A 15,071-nucleotide genomic window follows, 5' to 3' on the forward strand; every position below is an offset into this window, starting at 1 on the left:
GTGCCTATGAGACAGCATGAGGCAACATTTATAGATACTATCTCAAGCTGCACAGTTTGGCTTGGCACCACTCAGGCTTTGAAGCCTGCTCCAGTTCATTTCCAAATTTGCATGTACTGCCAGTCCCCCATTTTAGGCCAGAGCTATTCATCCCTTGATCTCTGAGGAAGCAGGGTTCTTTCAATTTGAACTCTGGCTCAAGTACAAACTACCCTCCTTATGTCCATACAAAGCCAACTTGAGTGTTCATCTGTATTTTGTTTGGAGAACATTTCTAAACTAGTCTTTTCTTGGCTAACAATTCTAAACTTTTCCTGCCCTGAAAACTGCCCCCCACCTTATCTGTTCTCTAAAGAAACGCTTCTTTGTTTAAAATTCACCAGCTCTAGGGCATCCAGAGAGCCAGCAATACATCTTTCAGGGACTTATCTGATTTCACTCAAAGAAATTGATCAGGTATTTACTAGGAATTTACTATGACTACATACCTGACTTTGCCTAAGTGCTGAAGATACATCCAGAACCACCCTTAGACCCAGGAAAGAGGCCCCTTCCCTGGGCCTCACATTTAAGAAAGCCCCACACATAACTAATGTAAACATATAAATAAATTTATTAAAGAATACAGAGGTGACTCTGTCACTTGGGATCCAGTGCAACCCATAATATATAAAACTTCTGCTTTAGGGACTGACATGGCTCTAATTCAAGGCAAACACCTTTCCACATCTTTTGCCCAAATCCTGAAAGGTGACTGTGTCTGAGTGACGAGACTGCTTATAGCTCGTGCCTCTGCCAGGAAAGGAGACAGACATTGCTTCCTAGTATGGGAAGGACTAGGTAGCAGAAGCATACAGGTTAAAAAAAAAAAAAAGATGAACTTGTTAAATTCTTCCTCTCAGATAGCATGACTGCAATGCATTTTTATATTATGATGTGTCACAGTGCCAAGTACCTATTCTCTTTTTTCCCTTCATGTTCCAATGCTTAGTTCTGAAGGTACTCAAAAATTGGCACAATGTTCCCGATAGTTGTACATGACAGCTGAGGCATATTTTGCAATATTCAACAATGTTTTTAATCTTAAATTTGTATGTACATAGCTTTGGACAATGTGTGAACTTGATACCAGTTCTTTATAATTCTCTGTGTATCTAGATATTGCTTTAAGAAGTGGTAAAAATCACAATATAAATTAGAGCACTTTATATAATAAAATAATCCTTAATAGTTAATGTGATAATGTTAATTTAACATATGCAACCCCATTACAGTGTCAGAATGTGATATGTAAATCAAAAATTCATTTCCAAATCTAAGTATTGCTTTAAGAACTGTTTTGACAATACCAGTTGCTATGGACTTGAGAACAAAATATTTTCAAATTAAATTAATTTAAAAAAATGAATTTTTTCCCCCAGGACTTGACAAGAACTGTTTTAAGGCACCGTAACACGGAGAGGGAGGGCTGCCAGGGATGTGTTCCTCCCCACACTTCATGGCCAGAACGTAATCCCTCTTCTCCTTGATAATGCATGTGACATTGTACTGTTGGTTGCCCACATGCTTCATGAAGACCTCCTCTCAGGGGGTGGTGGGCCCTCGGACCCCAATCAGCAGCATGTTGGAACCGGCTTTGCTGCAGTCTACCAGAAAGGAGCTCTTCTGGCTCATGAAGGCTTTTGAGAGCCCCGCCCCCTTGGAGGTTAATGATTCAAGAAAGATGGGCTAATTTGACATGCATTACTGTCCAAAGAACATAAATTATGTAAAAATCAAGACCATAACAACACAGTGATTATACTGAAATAAGGGCAAAGAAAAACTTTTTTTCAGCTGTGCCTTTAGAAAGTCGATCTGTCTGCCTTCCTTCCTTTAAGCAGATGTTTCACACACCATCAATCCTCTGCTGCTTTCAACTCAATAATCTTCCCAGGACTCTGAAAGAGGGAATTGGAAGCAACACCATTATGTGGGAAATTAGAGGGCTATTTCTGGTACAGGGGATTTGTCTGGCTCTAGAAAGCAGACTTGAGGAGAAGCACATTAGACTCCGGGACTCTTCATATGTTTCTGGGTCACTGATGCTATCAGCATTTGAGGTCAATGAGCAGAGGCTGGGAGGTTTCAAGCCTAGGGTGGGTCATCACTTTTTGCCTCCTCCCATTCCAGGAGCCTTTAGATTCCCCCGTTAGCCTCCTCTGCTTTCAAGGGAAGCCATCCTTCCCTTGACCATTTCCTTTTCCTTCCCAAGATCCTTACCAACCAGGACGGGAACCACCTTTACTTTGAACCATATTGTATCAAGAGCTGGAAGAAAGCTAGAGAATGCTGCATAGAGAGGGCATCAGGGTCCTGGAAAAGGAACAATCTCGATCACTTTCCAAAGCTATGAATCCCCAGCAGGGAGCCAGAGAGAGCTATAGGGAAACAGAAGATGAATGTGATTTCTGAATGAGCTTGAAGTGAGGAAGAATGGAATAAGAACAGGCAAGAAAGAGAAACACTGGACAAGGAAGGGCTGAGTTAGCTGGGCCGTGGTGACTAGAAGCTAGGATCCAGATTGACTTAGGAAGGGACCAGGGAGCTGGGGTAAGTTAGGAAGAACCATGCCATCCACAGGGGGCACTGCATCCCCACAGCTGGCCTGGACTGTGCAGGACCAACAAAGTAGAGGGGGTCAGTCAAAGACAGCAAAGCCCCTCTTCCTTGCTCCCGGCAGACAGCACCTCCCCCTCTGCCTAACTCCTGGGTTTTTTATTAATGCAGAGACATCCATAGGAGAGAGACACACACAGTCACCACCTATTTCACATACATACACATGCTCTTGAGACAGGAAGACAAGAGTACAGCCAGTTTGGAAAAGGACCAGGGAACAGTTGTGAGCAAAACAGGCCTTGGAAGCTAAAGAACGAAGGCCCTGTGGGCCTGAGTCCCAGAGGCAAAAACCAGGCTCCCAGGAATAAAAGATTACCTTTATCTTTGTTACACTAATGAGTAGACCTCATCACCACAAGACAAGAAGCTGAAATACAAATTTTAACCTATCTGTTCTGGTGCTTTCTTGCAGAAAATTCTCACAGGCTCCCTTAAGCCCCTCACAGAAGCACTCCTTATTCCTAATAGCCACCATGGAGCCACCTGCTACAGATCAAAGATTCTGGAAATTATCAGTGATCACAAGACAAACCCTTCCTTTTGTTATAAAAGCAACTTGTTACCAAGTCCAAACTCATTCTGCTCACCCCACAACAGGCCAATAAATTGGGAGATGAGGTGTTGGGGCAAGGAATAATGACTTTATTCGGAAAGCCGGCAGACCGAGAAGACGGCAGACCAATGTCCTGGAGAACCATCCTCCCCAAGTCAGAATTCAGGCTCCTTTTAAACTAAAAAGGGGAGGGGTTATGCTTGGTTGTTACAAACTTCTTGGTATTGGAATTCTTTGTTCTTGCAGCCCTCCCCGTGGGTCAGGTCATGGTGTCCCCATAAACCTCCAATAAAACAAATGTTACTTTCTGTTCTGCAACTTTTTATCTTGATGTGAATGCAAAAGTATTAATACCCTTAAAGGTCAGAACCAGCAAGGCCTAAGCCTGGGAAACAAAGCACAGGGTTAAAGGCAAAAGAACAGATCTAATATGATAGAGTCAGCTTTGTTCTTTTCTATTACAATAACTGTTTGAAATTTTGCTGTCAGTGGTGGTGGCCTTTCCTGATGAGCTCTTTCAAGTACGCATGATTACAAGGGTGGGGACGTGTTCTCCTTAAAGTTCTTGTTCTCTGTTTCAGTTTAGAGGGTTAACAACATACCTCAATGCTGGTGAAATAAAAATGCATGCTCTTCTAACCGAAAAACACTTACTTATCAACCCACACAAGGATATCTGAGCCAGCCTCCATGGTGCTGGTATTTTATAGACGAAACACTGAAAGTACAAGATGGAGCAAAAACAACCCCAGATTCACCATGTGCTTGCTTGACTTCACCTACTCACAAGTTCATTCTTCTGAAAGCTTTCTCAGTGTGAGCATAAAACAAAATGGATGACTGTCTCAGAATTTTCCTTTACCTTTTTTATAAAAACGTTCATTACTTTTATTTCTGTCAGATTTCAGAGATAACAGCACAGCTTGACTAAGTAAGTGGTGTCCCCATTATTTCTCTCCTATTGGCGAGGCTCTGCTCTAAGCCACTCACATTCCATCACCCAGGTTTCCTTTAAGTTGATGACAGGGAGCAGGGGATGGAAACTCAGTTCCCTGGAAGGAATCTGGCCAGCCCACGTTGTGGTCCTCAGTTGGTAGAAAGACTGAGTAATGAGAGGAGCCTGGTTCTAACTCTAAAGCACATGGGACAAATCAGAGGGATGCCAGTCGACTAATATTGGATACATATTGTGATTTGTGTGATTTGTTTAGGTATTTTTTTTAAGGATGCCTCATCCCTCACTGAAATGAATTATTCTGACAAACGGTTTTCACCTCACCTTGTCAAATTATAAGCATATTGTTATTTTTAAATCTCATAAACATGTTTATGTAAATCTTACTTTTAAACCTGTTTTGGGGAGGAATTTTTTCAAGTAGGAATTGTGTTTACATCTGAAATAAGCAGTATAAACATGTTGTTTTTGTGGAAGAATGATGAGAATCCAGGGCCAGGCTCCTGGCTGCCTGCAGTAACCCTCAATCCCTGGTATGAGTTTTAGCATCAAAAGCCTGGGCAGCCACACCAAGCTTCCAGCACCAATATCCCTACAGGTCTAATGGAAAGAGTTGAGTCAGGGTATTCTGCAGACCATGATCACCAGTCTTTGAGGAAACTCCAGCCTTCTTGTGCAAAAATGAGGAAGAAAATCTCACAGGTGGGGATCACTGAGGGACTTCGGTCACTAGGCATCGGCAGCAACCTGGCAGAGACACTGTTTGTTTCTAAGGTGGTGTGTGTCTGCTCCTACTGTCCTACCCTATACATTCGCTTGCTCCCTGCTTAGCTGAGAGACATAAATGTAAATGTCCCATTAATCAAGTGTGTGTGTATGTGTCATACGTACTTTCCCTCGGGACTGCCTACACTTTGAAATCCTGAACCAGGCTTTACATTTAATCTTGAGTTTTCACTCAAAATAAGACACATATCCTTCCTTCTTGTAGTTCCCAGCCTGCTGAATCCTTGGAAGCCATCAGAGAGATGTACAGCAACCTATTCTTACCCAGCTTGGTCAATCTAGTGAGTCTTTATCACTGCAAGAGAATTTTCCTGGCCTCAGCCTCCCTCTCTGGGACAACTGCCACTCTAAGCCCAGGGTCATGTTTAAATTGCATTCCAGCAACACTGCAGTTGAACCAGAAGAAACGGTACCATGCCTACTTGCTGACATGGTGAATCTCTAACTTGGTCCCCAAGTCTATTAACAGGACCTCCATTAACCTGAAAGGGTCCAAAATCTCTACTTCAGAACATATATTTAAATTTTTTTATAACTCCCCCTTTCCACACTGTAGAAAGTACAGCTTACAAAGCTCAGTCAAATGCCAGAAGCTTAAACATCTAAACTTTAGAATGAGATGTTAATTCAGTTCATATCACTGAATTACAGGGAGGAAAATCAATCACAGGGAGAAAGAAAAGGAGAATGCATCTCACTTGATTACCAGGGAATTAACCTAAAATATACTGAGATTCCAAAAATGAACATAAAACATAAAACACAGAATCAATAATCAAAGATAGAAGAAATATTCTTTGGCAGGAGGTAGAGAGCTGGTTTTAGAAACAGGTAGAGCTCATGGAGTTCCAACATAAGCAGAAGCAACACAATGCCACTGCTTTTAAATAAAAAGAATGTCTAAAACATAGCGAAAGAAAGGCATTCTGAAAGTTCCTAAGTAGGAAAGGCAGACCACTAATAGAGGAATGGAGACAATAATAATCCATGGCATTCCCCTGAAAAAATAAAAACTACCATGTGGATACCAAAAAACAAAGGATACCTTATCAAGTTAACTTTTTATTCTTATGTGAAGACAACAGAGAGTCCTTCTTAGATTACTAACATTTATTTAACTGACATGTCTGAGTGCCTTTGATGTGACAGACACTGTTCTAAGTGCGGTGTGTATAGTGGTGAACAAAGCAGACAGCTGCCTGCATTTTAGAAATTTTGTCCCCACATACCTTGGAAACTTCTCAGACTAGCTCAGAGGGGTATATTTTAACTAAGAAGAGAAAACCCTTCTTTTGCAGTAGTTAAATACCCCCAGGGAGAGTCCATTTTGATCACCATTATAATCAGGGACAGTGCAAGAGAAAGAATGGCCTTGCCCTTGGCGACAAGGCTATGGCTTGAGGCCTCCCGTGTGGCCTGCATCAGGGAATTAGATGAGGACAAATTATTCATCAAATCTGGAGAAGACAGATGTCAAATATCGTAAGATGAAAAGGTAGTGCTGTCATCACCAGGTGGCTCTGCTGGCTTGATAAGTAAAATCAAAGTCACAGAGGGCTATAACCATGGAGAATTAGTTAAACCCTCACAATCTATTTAATCACAGTTCAGAAGAGCTCCCCTAATTTCTGTTGTAGGTGCCCAACAATATCACTTACCTCTGGAGGAAAGTAGGGGACTAATGGGAAGAGTTGATTGGTGTTTACTTCAGAACAAAAGAGAAAGTAAAGGTCACTCCGGGTCCAAAAAGGTAGATAGATAGATAGACAGACAGACAGACAGACAAGAAATGGGGGAGGGAGGAAAGGAAGAAAAAGGAGACCAACTGGCTTTCTAAAGGCACAGCTAAAGCAACAGCTTGGAGGCAACATTCTGAAAGGATTAGGCACCATCCTTCAGGATGCAGTGTATTTATTGAAACAGAAGCTTCTAAATAATACTGTGTCCCCAGTAGGAAAAATACACAGGTCTGGTAACCAACAAGTAGAAGCAAGAATGGCTTCACTTACCATCACTCCCACTGACCCATGAAAATTTCATGCTTTCATCTCTGTAAGTCTAGGCTCTGCAGGGTCAAAGGTCCAGGTCTCCAAAGAGGATGCACTCTTGCCAGGAGACATATTGAGGGTCCTGCTGAACCACAAGCTATAGCTGCTACCAAGACACTTTGGAGTTCCTGAGTCTAGGGACCAGCAGATGAGAAGAGAAGTTACCGTACTGTCAGGGCTAAGTGACCCTAATTAGCAGGAAGATGTGGGGCTGATTTGACACAATGGGAGAAGGGAGCAATTCACGTGGAACCCAAGTGATCTACTTGGATGCTCCCTGGCATTCCCATGCTCCACTGTAACTGTGATTGTACATGTGCAGCAACATCAGCCAGAGAAACATATGACTATCAAGGATTTGGACCACTCAGGAATGAAGGTTTGGGTCATAACACCAAACAAGCCACTAAGACATGATATAGCTGAGGGTGAGGGAAAATCAGAATGGATAGTAAAGGAGGGGAAGGATAGGTGCCATCTCAACTGCAGTGACAGTGACTATAACTTTCCCCACTACCTCCTTCTTCAAAGTTTCTCTTCAGGAACAGAGTCCCATGCAAAGCTTGAAAGAATTGTCCCTTGAACCTATCTGGAGAAGTAGGTCTCCGTGGCTCTAGGACAGCTATGAAAATGCAATACTCAGATCTCCCGCTGTGGGGATCACAATTAACTTCTACACTCTGAATCTGCTACACTTCCCACGGGCTGCTCTCAGACAATGACAGAGTGCAGCAGTGATGCTAAGTCACGCCCATCTTTGCAGGATGCAAGGCTCCTCTGATGACCACCTTGAGCTCAAAGACTATCCATTAGCCTGGCTGAAACTTTTTTTAGAACTGTGTCCATCCAATCTGTTTTCCTTTCTTCCCTCTTTCACAGAGGTCAGACCTGCATCATAGTCTGGCAGCTTTTCTGGCCTCTTCTGGCTTCCTCTCCCTTTCCCCCTCACAGGCATTCTCCCAATAAATCTATAAATCCAATTCCACCTAATGTCTGCTTCTCTAAGAACCTAACAGAAGTGTCCATGAAACAGCTTAAAACTATAATCCATGATTTCAAAACAAGCTAAGAAAATAATTCAAGACATGAAAGAACAACATATATCAACATTAGAAAAAAATTCATTAAAAAAGATGACATATTCAGGAAAGTTACAAATAAAAGTAAAAGTTGTTTAAAAGATAAAGATTAATCTGCAAGACACACAAACCCAAATAAACACAGTAAGTAATGCCTTAAGAGAACAGAAGATTTAAAAAGAGACAACTTAACAAAAAGAAACAAAGAGTTTTTTTAAAAAAGGTACTATTTGGGATCTTTGGTCAAAGAATTTCTTTAATTTCCCAAAGTATTATTCCAGTTGCTTCACACCTTCATTATTGAGATTGTCTCTAGATCTAATAACTAGCTATTTCCCTTTTTTCACAAACTCAGTGAAGATCAGTTAGTCATTATCCACCTCCAAATTATCCAAAACTTCCTCAAAGAATCTTTTTAAATTTTCCTTGACTTAATTGGGGCTGGGGTCGGGGGCGTAATATTTAACCACCTTAAGGCTCACTTTCCTCAGGTGCAAATGGGGTTAAAATAATCTACACCATAGACTAGTGGGAACTAAGTGAGATAGTATTATGTAAAAGTGTTTGTCACACTGGCACATAACTGTTCTAATGTTGGCTATTTATCTAAGAGTATCAGTTTAATATGAAGAAACTAACATGTAAAAAAAATTAACTCTATTATTTTCTATTACCTATTATTCTGTTATCTCCGGTCACCTAAACCTGGTTTTTCTTATTTCATCTTTCCATTATTGCCTTCTCTCCTCTTCACATCGACGGTAGAAACCTCAAGACTTCACAGAGTTCTCCACAAAGAAAAACAAAGAACACAGGTACTTAACCCACACAGAAACTCCTTGCCTGCCTATGACGCGTTTTTGGAGGCTCCAGAAAAGGGCCCGCCCCCACCTCGTCCCGCCCTCGCGATTTCTGGACGCGCAGACAAACCCAAACGCATCGTTGAGACCACCTCGCTTCCGGCTGGTTACGGCGGAACTGAGGTGCATGAAGTGCTCTCCAGGGTGATTTACATATCGATCGTTTATTGGCTACTAGCAAGCACTCGCTCTCCTCATTGGCTGATTCTGCTCCGCGCCGACGTTCCGGGAAGGATGTTCGCCGCGGCGATTGAGACTGAGGGTCACCGGTGCCTGCATTTCCGTTTCCGGCTCACCTCTGGCGCCATGGCGACGGCGAGAGGATTGGGATGTCTGCTGACATTAGGCAGATGGCGCCGCGGCCTTGGAGTAGCTCCCCAGTCCCGAGTGAGTGCTTACTTTCCCTGCTCTCATAGAAGTTGTGGATCTTGACGACAGCTCCGCTGCGAAGAGGAGCGCTCTCGGCAGCTCCTCCCTTAGCCAGCGCCCGCAACCATCTTTTCTGCCCGCTAATCAGCTTTTCTTTCTCGGCCTGCAGGCGTTCGTTGCTGTCGTGCCCGGCGTATCCCAGGTGGACAACAAATCCGATTTCCTGAAGAAAAGGTGCCATCGCCGACACCCCGGCATCCTGCAGCTGTCATGCGTGCGGCTGCCGCAAGCGTTGGCTGACGCCGCGCAGTTACTGTTGCTGGGTGAGTAACGGTGGGAAATGGAAGCTCGAGAGGAAGCGGAGACGAGGCCTGCGTACAAGTGATTCTACTTTTCATCTTTGGTCCATAGAGAGCTCGATGCCCATTACGGAGAAGCAGGTGCAAGCACTGACCAGTTATCTCTGGAGCCGGCATTTACCTGTAGAGCCAGAGGAGTTGCAAAGACGGGCTGTATATCTTGAGAAAAAATACCTGGAAAACGCAGGTAGAACTTAAGAATAATTAGAGACTAGGCCTCATTGAAAAAGCAGCGGGAAACGAAGAGCAAGAAATAATTTCACAGTCTGTTAAGTAGGTACTGCAGTTTCCTGTTTGCCTTTCTGGCCAGAGCAGTTATTACAATGATGCCTTCTAGGAGAAGATAGATTATTTCAGAGACTTGCCCTTAGGGTTTGAGTAAAGGTCGGTGAGTGCTTCAGTACCCTGTGAAAATTTAAATCTTTGGGTTTTTTCCTCCAAGTCCACTGGATTAAGACCGTTTAAAGTTTTTGTTCAAGTGAAATAGAGTCCTTGTCCAGTACTAAAACCCTCTACAGGGAGAGGACAATAAGTATAATTTGTCAAGTTACTTTCATGGTTATGAGTTTCTTCATATTAAAGATATGCCTTTATTCATCTTCCCTGCATTTCCCGTAGTACCTGGTTCATAAGAGGTGCTCGGTAGATGAAATAGTACTGAGTTGAACACAGTCATGAGACTTGAGGCTTTTCAAGCCGTTTTTCTCTCTATAGGAACATGGGATACGACACATTGTTAAGTGTTGGGGAAGTGAAGAAATCCACAAAATACTGTCTTTATCCTATCATTTTAATCTTTTTTATACTTCCCTTTGATATAGAACAAAACCTGTGGGATAGGGTTGGTTGAGTTGAATAAACTGCTGTTGGAGGCAAAATACTGATACACTTTGGTGGTGGTGGTGGTGGTGGTAGTCGTAATTCTTGCCTAAAAATTTTCTCTAGATTTTGCTTCTCTCTCAAGCTTTGAGGCTTTTCCCAGGTGGGAGTTGGGAGGGAATGGGCGGGCAGTATATTCAGATACTGGATCTAAGCCCTGTTCTTCCTAGGTCCTTACTTCCAGTCCTTGTTCTCGCCCCAGACTCATCTAAGATGGAGGAGAAACTTCACGAAGCAGTACTGCGTGCTTTGCGCAAAACCACCTATCATTGGCAAGAACTGAGGTAAGGGGGACTGGAATGGCTGACGCAGAAAGAAGAGTTTGACTTTAGAAGGGGAGTTGGGGAAGTGCAATTACACAACTTAGTGTTTGAGAAAGCGACCTGATTTGTAAGGCTTCCTAGGACTCTTCTGTGTTGAGGAGTGAGAGTGTTGAAGAGATCTTTCCAAAGATTTCATTTCCTAAAACTCTAGAGGGTAGCTATGGGGTAGAGGTTGTTTCCCAGTGACATGACTCTGATTTTTCTGGCAGCTACAATGAGGGACTGAGCCTGCTGTATATGGCAGCAAGACTGGATGGTGGCTTTGCAGCAGTCTCCAGGGCATTCCATGAGGTGAAATTTCCTCAGCTTCCAGCCTGAACCCTTTTACCATCAGTTCTCTTTTTCATAAAGTAATCTTCTGGGGTAGGGTTCTTGGGGCGTTGTGTGTTGTGTGTGTGTGTGTGTGTGTGTGTGTGTGTGTTTTAAAGAGGCCCTATTTATCCTCTGAAGGGATTTTGTGACCCAGGAAGGGTTTAGAATAGCTGTTTTAAGAGCTTCCTATTCTATAAAGCACTTACATTGAATCTTAAAAGACGTCTATATCTCATCTGCTTTGTCGTGGTCCCCTAAGTCATATTTACCAAGACCCTAAATAAGTGTCTACTTACCCCACTGTGTGGTGTTGTCTATTTCTTCAGATCCAAGCTCGACTTCCAGAGTTCCAGCCAAAAACCTTGATGGACTTTGGCTCAGGTACTGGTTCTGTCACCTGGTGAGTATCTTTCTCCATCTCTGTCACCTAGCTCTAGAAAGCCATGTTACACCACTCCAATATCAAGAGAATGGAGAACCAGAGGGAGAATGGGAAAGTTAGGAACTGGAATAGTTCTTCCCTCAGATTAGACAAGGTGCAAGAAGGTATATGGATTAGGACGAGAGCTTAAAGAAGTGTCAAGTGAAAAAAAGATGTTTAAAAGGATAAAAAAAGGAAAGGCATTTGGTCTAGGGCATGTGTTTTACATATCATCAAAAAATTTTTTGTGTACAAATAGTTTTTTGAGTCTCTTTTTTTTAAGGAGTTGTAAATGAAATAAGAATATAACATGGTTAATTTTTCTAGCTATCTTAACAGCACTCTTTCTCCAAGGGTTGGTTGGGGACAGAGGGGATCTCTTGTAGGAATGACTATCATGAAAACTGGTGTGTTGTGTTTTGTTTTGTTTTGTTTTGTTTTGCTTTTTGCCATCTTAGGGCTGCTCACAGTACTTGGGGCCAGAGCCTACGTGAATATATGTGCGTGGACAGCTCAGCTGCCATGTTGGAATTGGCAGAAAAGCTACTGAAAGGTGAGGACAAAGTATAAGGAAGGGCTTTTCCAAAGTTGAAGGAGTTAAAAAAGCAAAGGAGTACTAGAAAGGGTCTTGTATCGGGGAGTAGAGGAGAGGGCTGCAAGTGAAAGGTGAGTCTGACCTTTCAGTGCTGTGGTCAGGCAGCAGGTGCTGACAGCCGTGGTTGGACTGTGAATGGGCTGGGTAGAGATTAACAGGACAGACGACCCAGTATTCTCCCTGCCCTTTTTAATAGTTGCCTACCCTATTGCATCTCACCCTCAGCTGGTGTTTCTCTTTATTCTCAGGGCCATGTTTCTTATTGGGATGTCACTTGAGTTTATACCTATACACTCTCAAAGTTGCCACATCTCTGCTTTCCTCCACAGGTGGTTCAGAATCTGGGGTGCCTTCTGTTCCAGGTGTCTTCTTCAGACAGTTTCTACCTGTATCACCAAAGGCAAGTGGCAGTGTTTAAAGTATGGTAACTGTGGAGTATGCAGATGGAGAACTGTAGTCTCGGCTTTGCAACCTAGTGTTGAGTTTATAACCTAGTGTTGAGTGTTAGAAAATTTTAAAAAGCAGAAGAGATTTAGTGGGATAGACCTTTGTTGTACTCTTAGAAGAGGGCGATAATCAGGTCTGTCGTGTTCCTTGTCTTGTACACCAGGTGCAATTTGATGTGGTGGTGTCAGCCTTTTCTCTAAGTGAACTGCCCAGCAAGGCCGACCGCGCTGATGTAGTCCAAACCTTGTGGCGCAAGACAGGTCATTTCCTGGTGGGCAGAAACTTTTTTTCCTTTTTTTCCTTTTAAGATTTAAAGCAGCTTCACGGATTTTATGCCTTTCCTTCTCCCCATGGGAGCTTGTCTTCATTCTTGACCATTCTCCTTTGTCCCTCTTTTAGGGTCTCTGTCCCCATTTTATATATAATGCCCATTTCTCTTAGGACCCCTACTCCATCTGGGGATGTTCTTACAGAGCTACTGACATTTATGTTTTCATGTAATTCAGGGCTTCCTCTTATTTTTCCCTTTTGTAATCAGATATTGGTGGAGAATGGAACGAAAGCTGGGCACTCCCTTCTCATGGACGCCAGGGACCTGGTCCTTAATGTAAGGTTCTTTCTCCTCCTTTCTCCCTACTCCTCACCCCCCACCTATTCTCACCAGTTGTTGGTACTCCCTTGAAAATTGAAGAGACTCTGTCGTACAATGGTAAGGGTGACTGTCAAGATGTTAGGCATATAAAGTCGTCATGATACAGAGTAGTGGTTGGCAAAGCTGGGCCCGTGGATCAAATCCAGGCTGCCGCCTGTTTTTGTACAAGCCATGCTTATTTGTGTGTCTGTGGCTGTTTTCACACTACAAACAGCAGATGAATAGTTGGGGTAAAAACAGATTTTGCCTACTCTGTGGGCCTTTAAATTTTTTTTTGCTGACCCCTGATTGCTGAGCCAAGAACCTTATCTCTTTGGGACAGTATGAGCCAGTGTATAATCATACATTGAATTGTCCTAGAGTAGGATTTTTTTGAGAGTGGAGGTTGCTGACAGGGGAGAGCACCATACTGTGTGCCAAGTTTCTGCTTTTCTCCTGCTGCATAGAGAAAGTTCTTTGTTTGGAGTATTAGAGAAGTAGCCAGCTTAACTCAAAGAACATGGTTAATAATTACGAGAATTGAATGTTAAAGAAGTCCTCGATTTACTGAGTGCAGAGATTGAGTTATGAGAATAAATCCCTTTTTTGTTTCTTTGATTTCAGGGAAAAGAGAAGTCACCTTTGGACCCTCGACCTGGTTTTGTCTTTGCCCCGGTGAGTATTACTTCTTCCTTTCCCAGCATGCAAAGATCTGAACTCAGCTGTGGCCAGGAAAAGTAAGAGGGTAAAGCTGAGCCACCCTACACTACTTGGTGTCCCTATCCCGTTTCTTTCTTAGTGAGTCCCTGGCTTTCCCTACCGCCTTCTCCGGTGCTCCCTTATCCCTAGCCCTTCTTGACTCCATCACTCTTTGTTTTTGGTTTTATGATCTGTGGTTCTTTTGTTTCACCTCTTTTCTTTTATTTGTGTTCACAGTGTCCCCATGAACTTCCCTGTCCCCAGATGACAGCCTCTAAGCCTCTGGCCTGTAGCTTTTCCCAGGCTTACCATCCCATCCCCTTCAGCTGGGTATGTACCTTGGGAGTACTGTGGCAGGGAGAAGATAACCTGGGAGAGCGCAGTGAAAAAGAATCAAAAGTGGGAGGAGTTGGGAGATTCAGAGAATTGCTTGGAGATTTTAGGGCCTGAATATGCCTGACTTACAGACTATGAAAAGGGCTTCAGGAATGAGGTTCACAGATTTTTTTCCCTCCAAACGTACCTTTTCCCTCCAAACTGACTCCATATCCTTATCTTAGAACAAGAAGCCAAAGGAGGAGAAGTTCTCGATGGTGATCCTTGCCCGAGGGTCTCCGGAGGAGGCTACCCGCTGGCCCCGTATCACCCAGCCTGTCCTTAAGCGGCCACGCCACGTGCATTGTCACCTGTGCTGCCCAGATGGACAGAGGCAGCATGCTGTGATCACGGCCCGCCGGCATGGCAGGTGAAGAGCGTGTGACCCAAGTTAGTGGGAGGTGGCAAGGACCTGCAGTCCACACTGACCCTTTCTTTTATGCAGGGATTTGTATCGCTGTGCCCGTGTCAGCTCCTGGGGAGATCTTTTACCTGTGATCACACCGTCTGAGCCTCCTCCATCCCCTGCTCAGGATCCCCCTGAGAGCTGACAAGGATGCATAACAAGTGTTTCCTTCTGTCGTGCCTGCCAAGGCTGAAGCTACCTGGCATCCAGGGTGGGAGTACTGGTACCCCCATATATCTGTGTTTGCTTGAGGTTTTAATGATAATAAAAAGTTTTCCGAGAATAGAAATGGATCTTGTGATTCTTAAAAGGT

At 43.4% G+C, this 15,071-nt stretch overlaps 1 protein-coding gene and 1 long non-coding RNA gene across 4 annotated transcripts; one reads left to right on the plus strand and one right to left on the minus strand.

Moving 5' to 3' along the window:
* Positions 1 to 590: 590 nt before the first annotated feature.
* LOC106730399 lies at positions 591 to 8,999 on the minus strand. The gene is made up of 3 exons (XR_001366852.2): positions 8,757 to 8,999; positions 6,965 to 7,137; positions 591 to 1,940 (listed from the first exon to the last, which is right to left on the minus strand). It is a non-coding gene; the product is annotated as an uncharacterized LOC106730399 (long non-coding RNA).
* Positions 9,000 to 9,161: 162 nt separating this feature from the next.
* On the plus strand, positions 9,162 to 15,041 carry METTL17 (methyltransferase like 17). Of its 3 annotated transcripts, none has more exons than XM_006190834.3 (14): positions 9,162 to 9,329; positions 9,481 to 9,634; positions 9,723 to 9,857; positions 10,752 to 10,833; positions 11,082 to 11,163; positions 11,511 to 11,584; positions 12,064 to 12,158; positions 12,530 to 12,600; positions 12,811 to 12,918; positions 13,186 to 13,254; positions 13,903 to 13,953; positions 14,215 to 14,307; positions 14,538 to 14,722; positions 14,798 to 15,041. In XM_006190834.3, the coding sequence occupies exons 1-14, from the start codon at positions 9,177 to 9,179 to the stop codon at positions 14,901 to 14,903; spliced, it is 1,458 nt and encodes a 485-aa protein (XP_006190896.2). In that variant the 5' UTR covers positions 9,162 to 9,176; the 3' UTR covers positions 14,904 to 15,041. The 3 variants fall into 3 exon arrangements, with proteins under 3 accessions (XP_006190896.2, XP_032337513.1, XP_032337514.1); XM_032481622.1 differs by having other exon boundaries at positions 14,825 to 15,041; XM_032481623.1 differs by lacking the exon at positions 12,811 to 12,918.
* The last annotated feature ends 30 nt before the right edge of the window (positions 15,042 to 15,071 follow it).

The sequence above is a fragment of the Camelus ferus genome, chromosome 6 (genome assembly GCF_009834535.1).
Source record: "Camelus ferus isolate YT-003-E chromosome 6, BCGSAC_Cfer_1.0, whole genome shotgun sequence".
In the NCBI taxonomy this organism is placed as follows: domain Eukaryota; kingdom Metazoa; phylum Chordata; class Mammalia; order Artiodactyla; family Camelidae; genus Camelus; species Camelus ferus.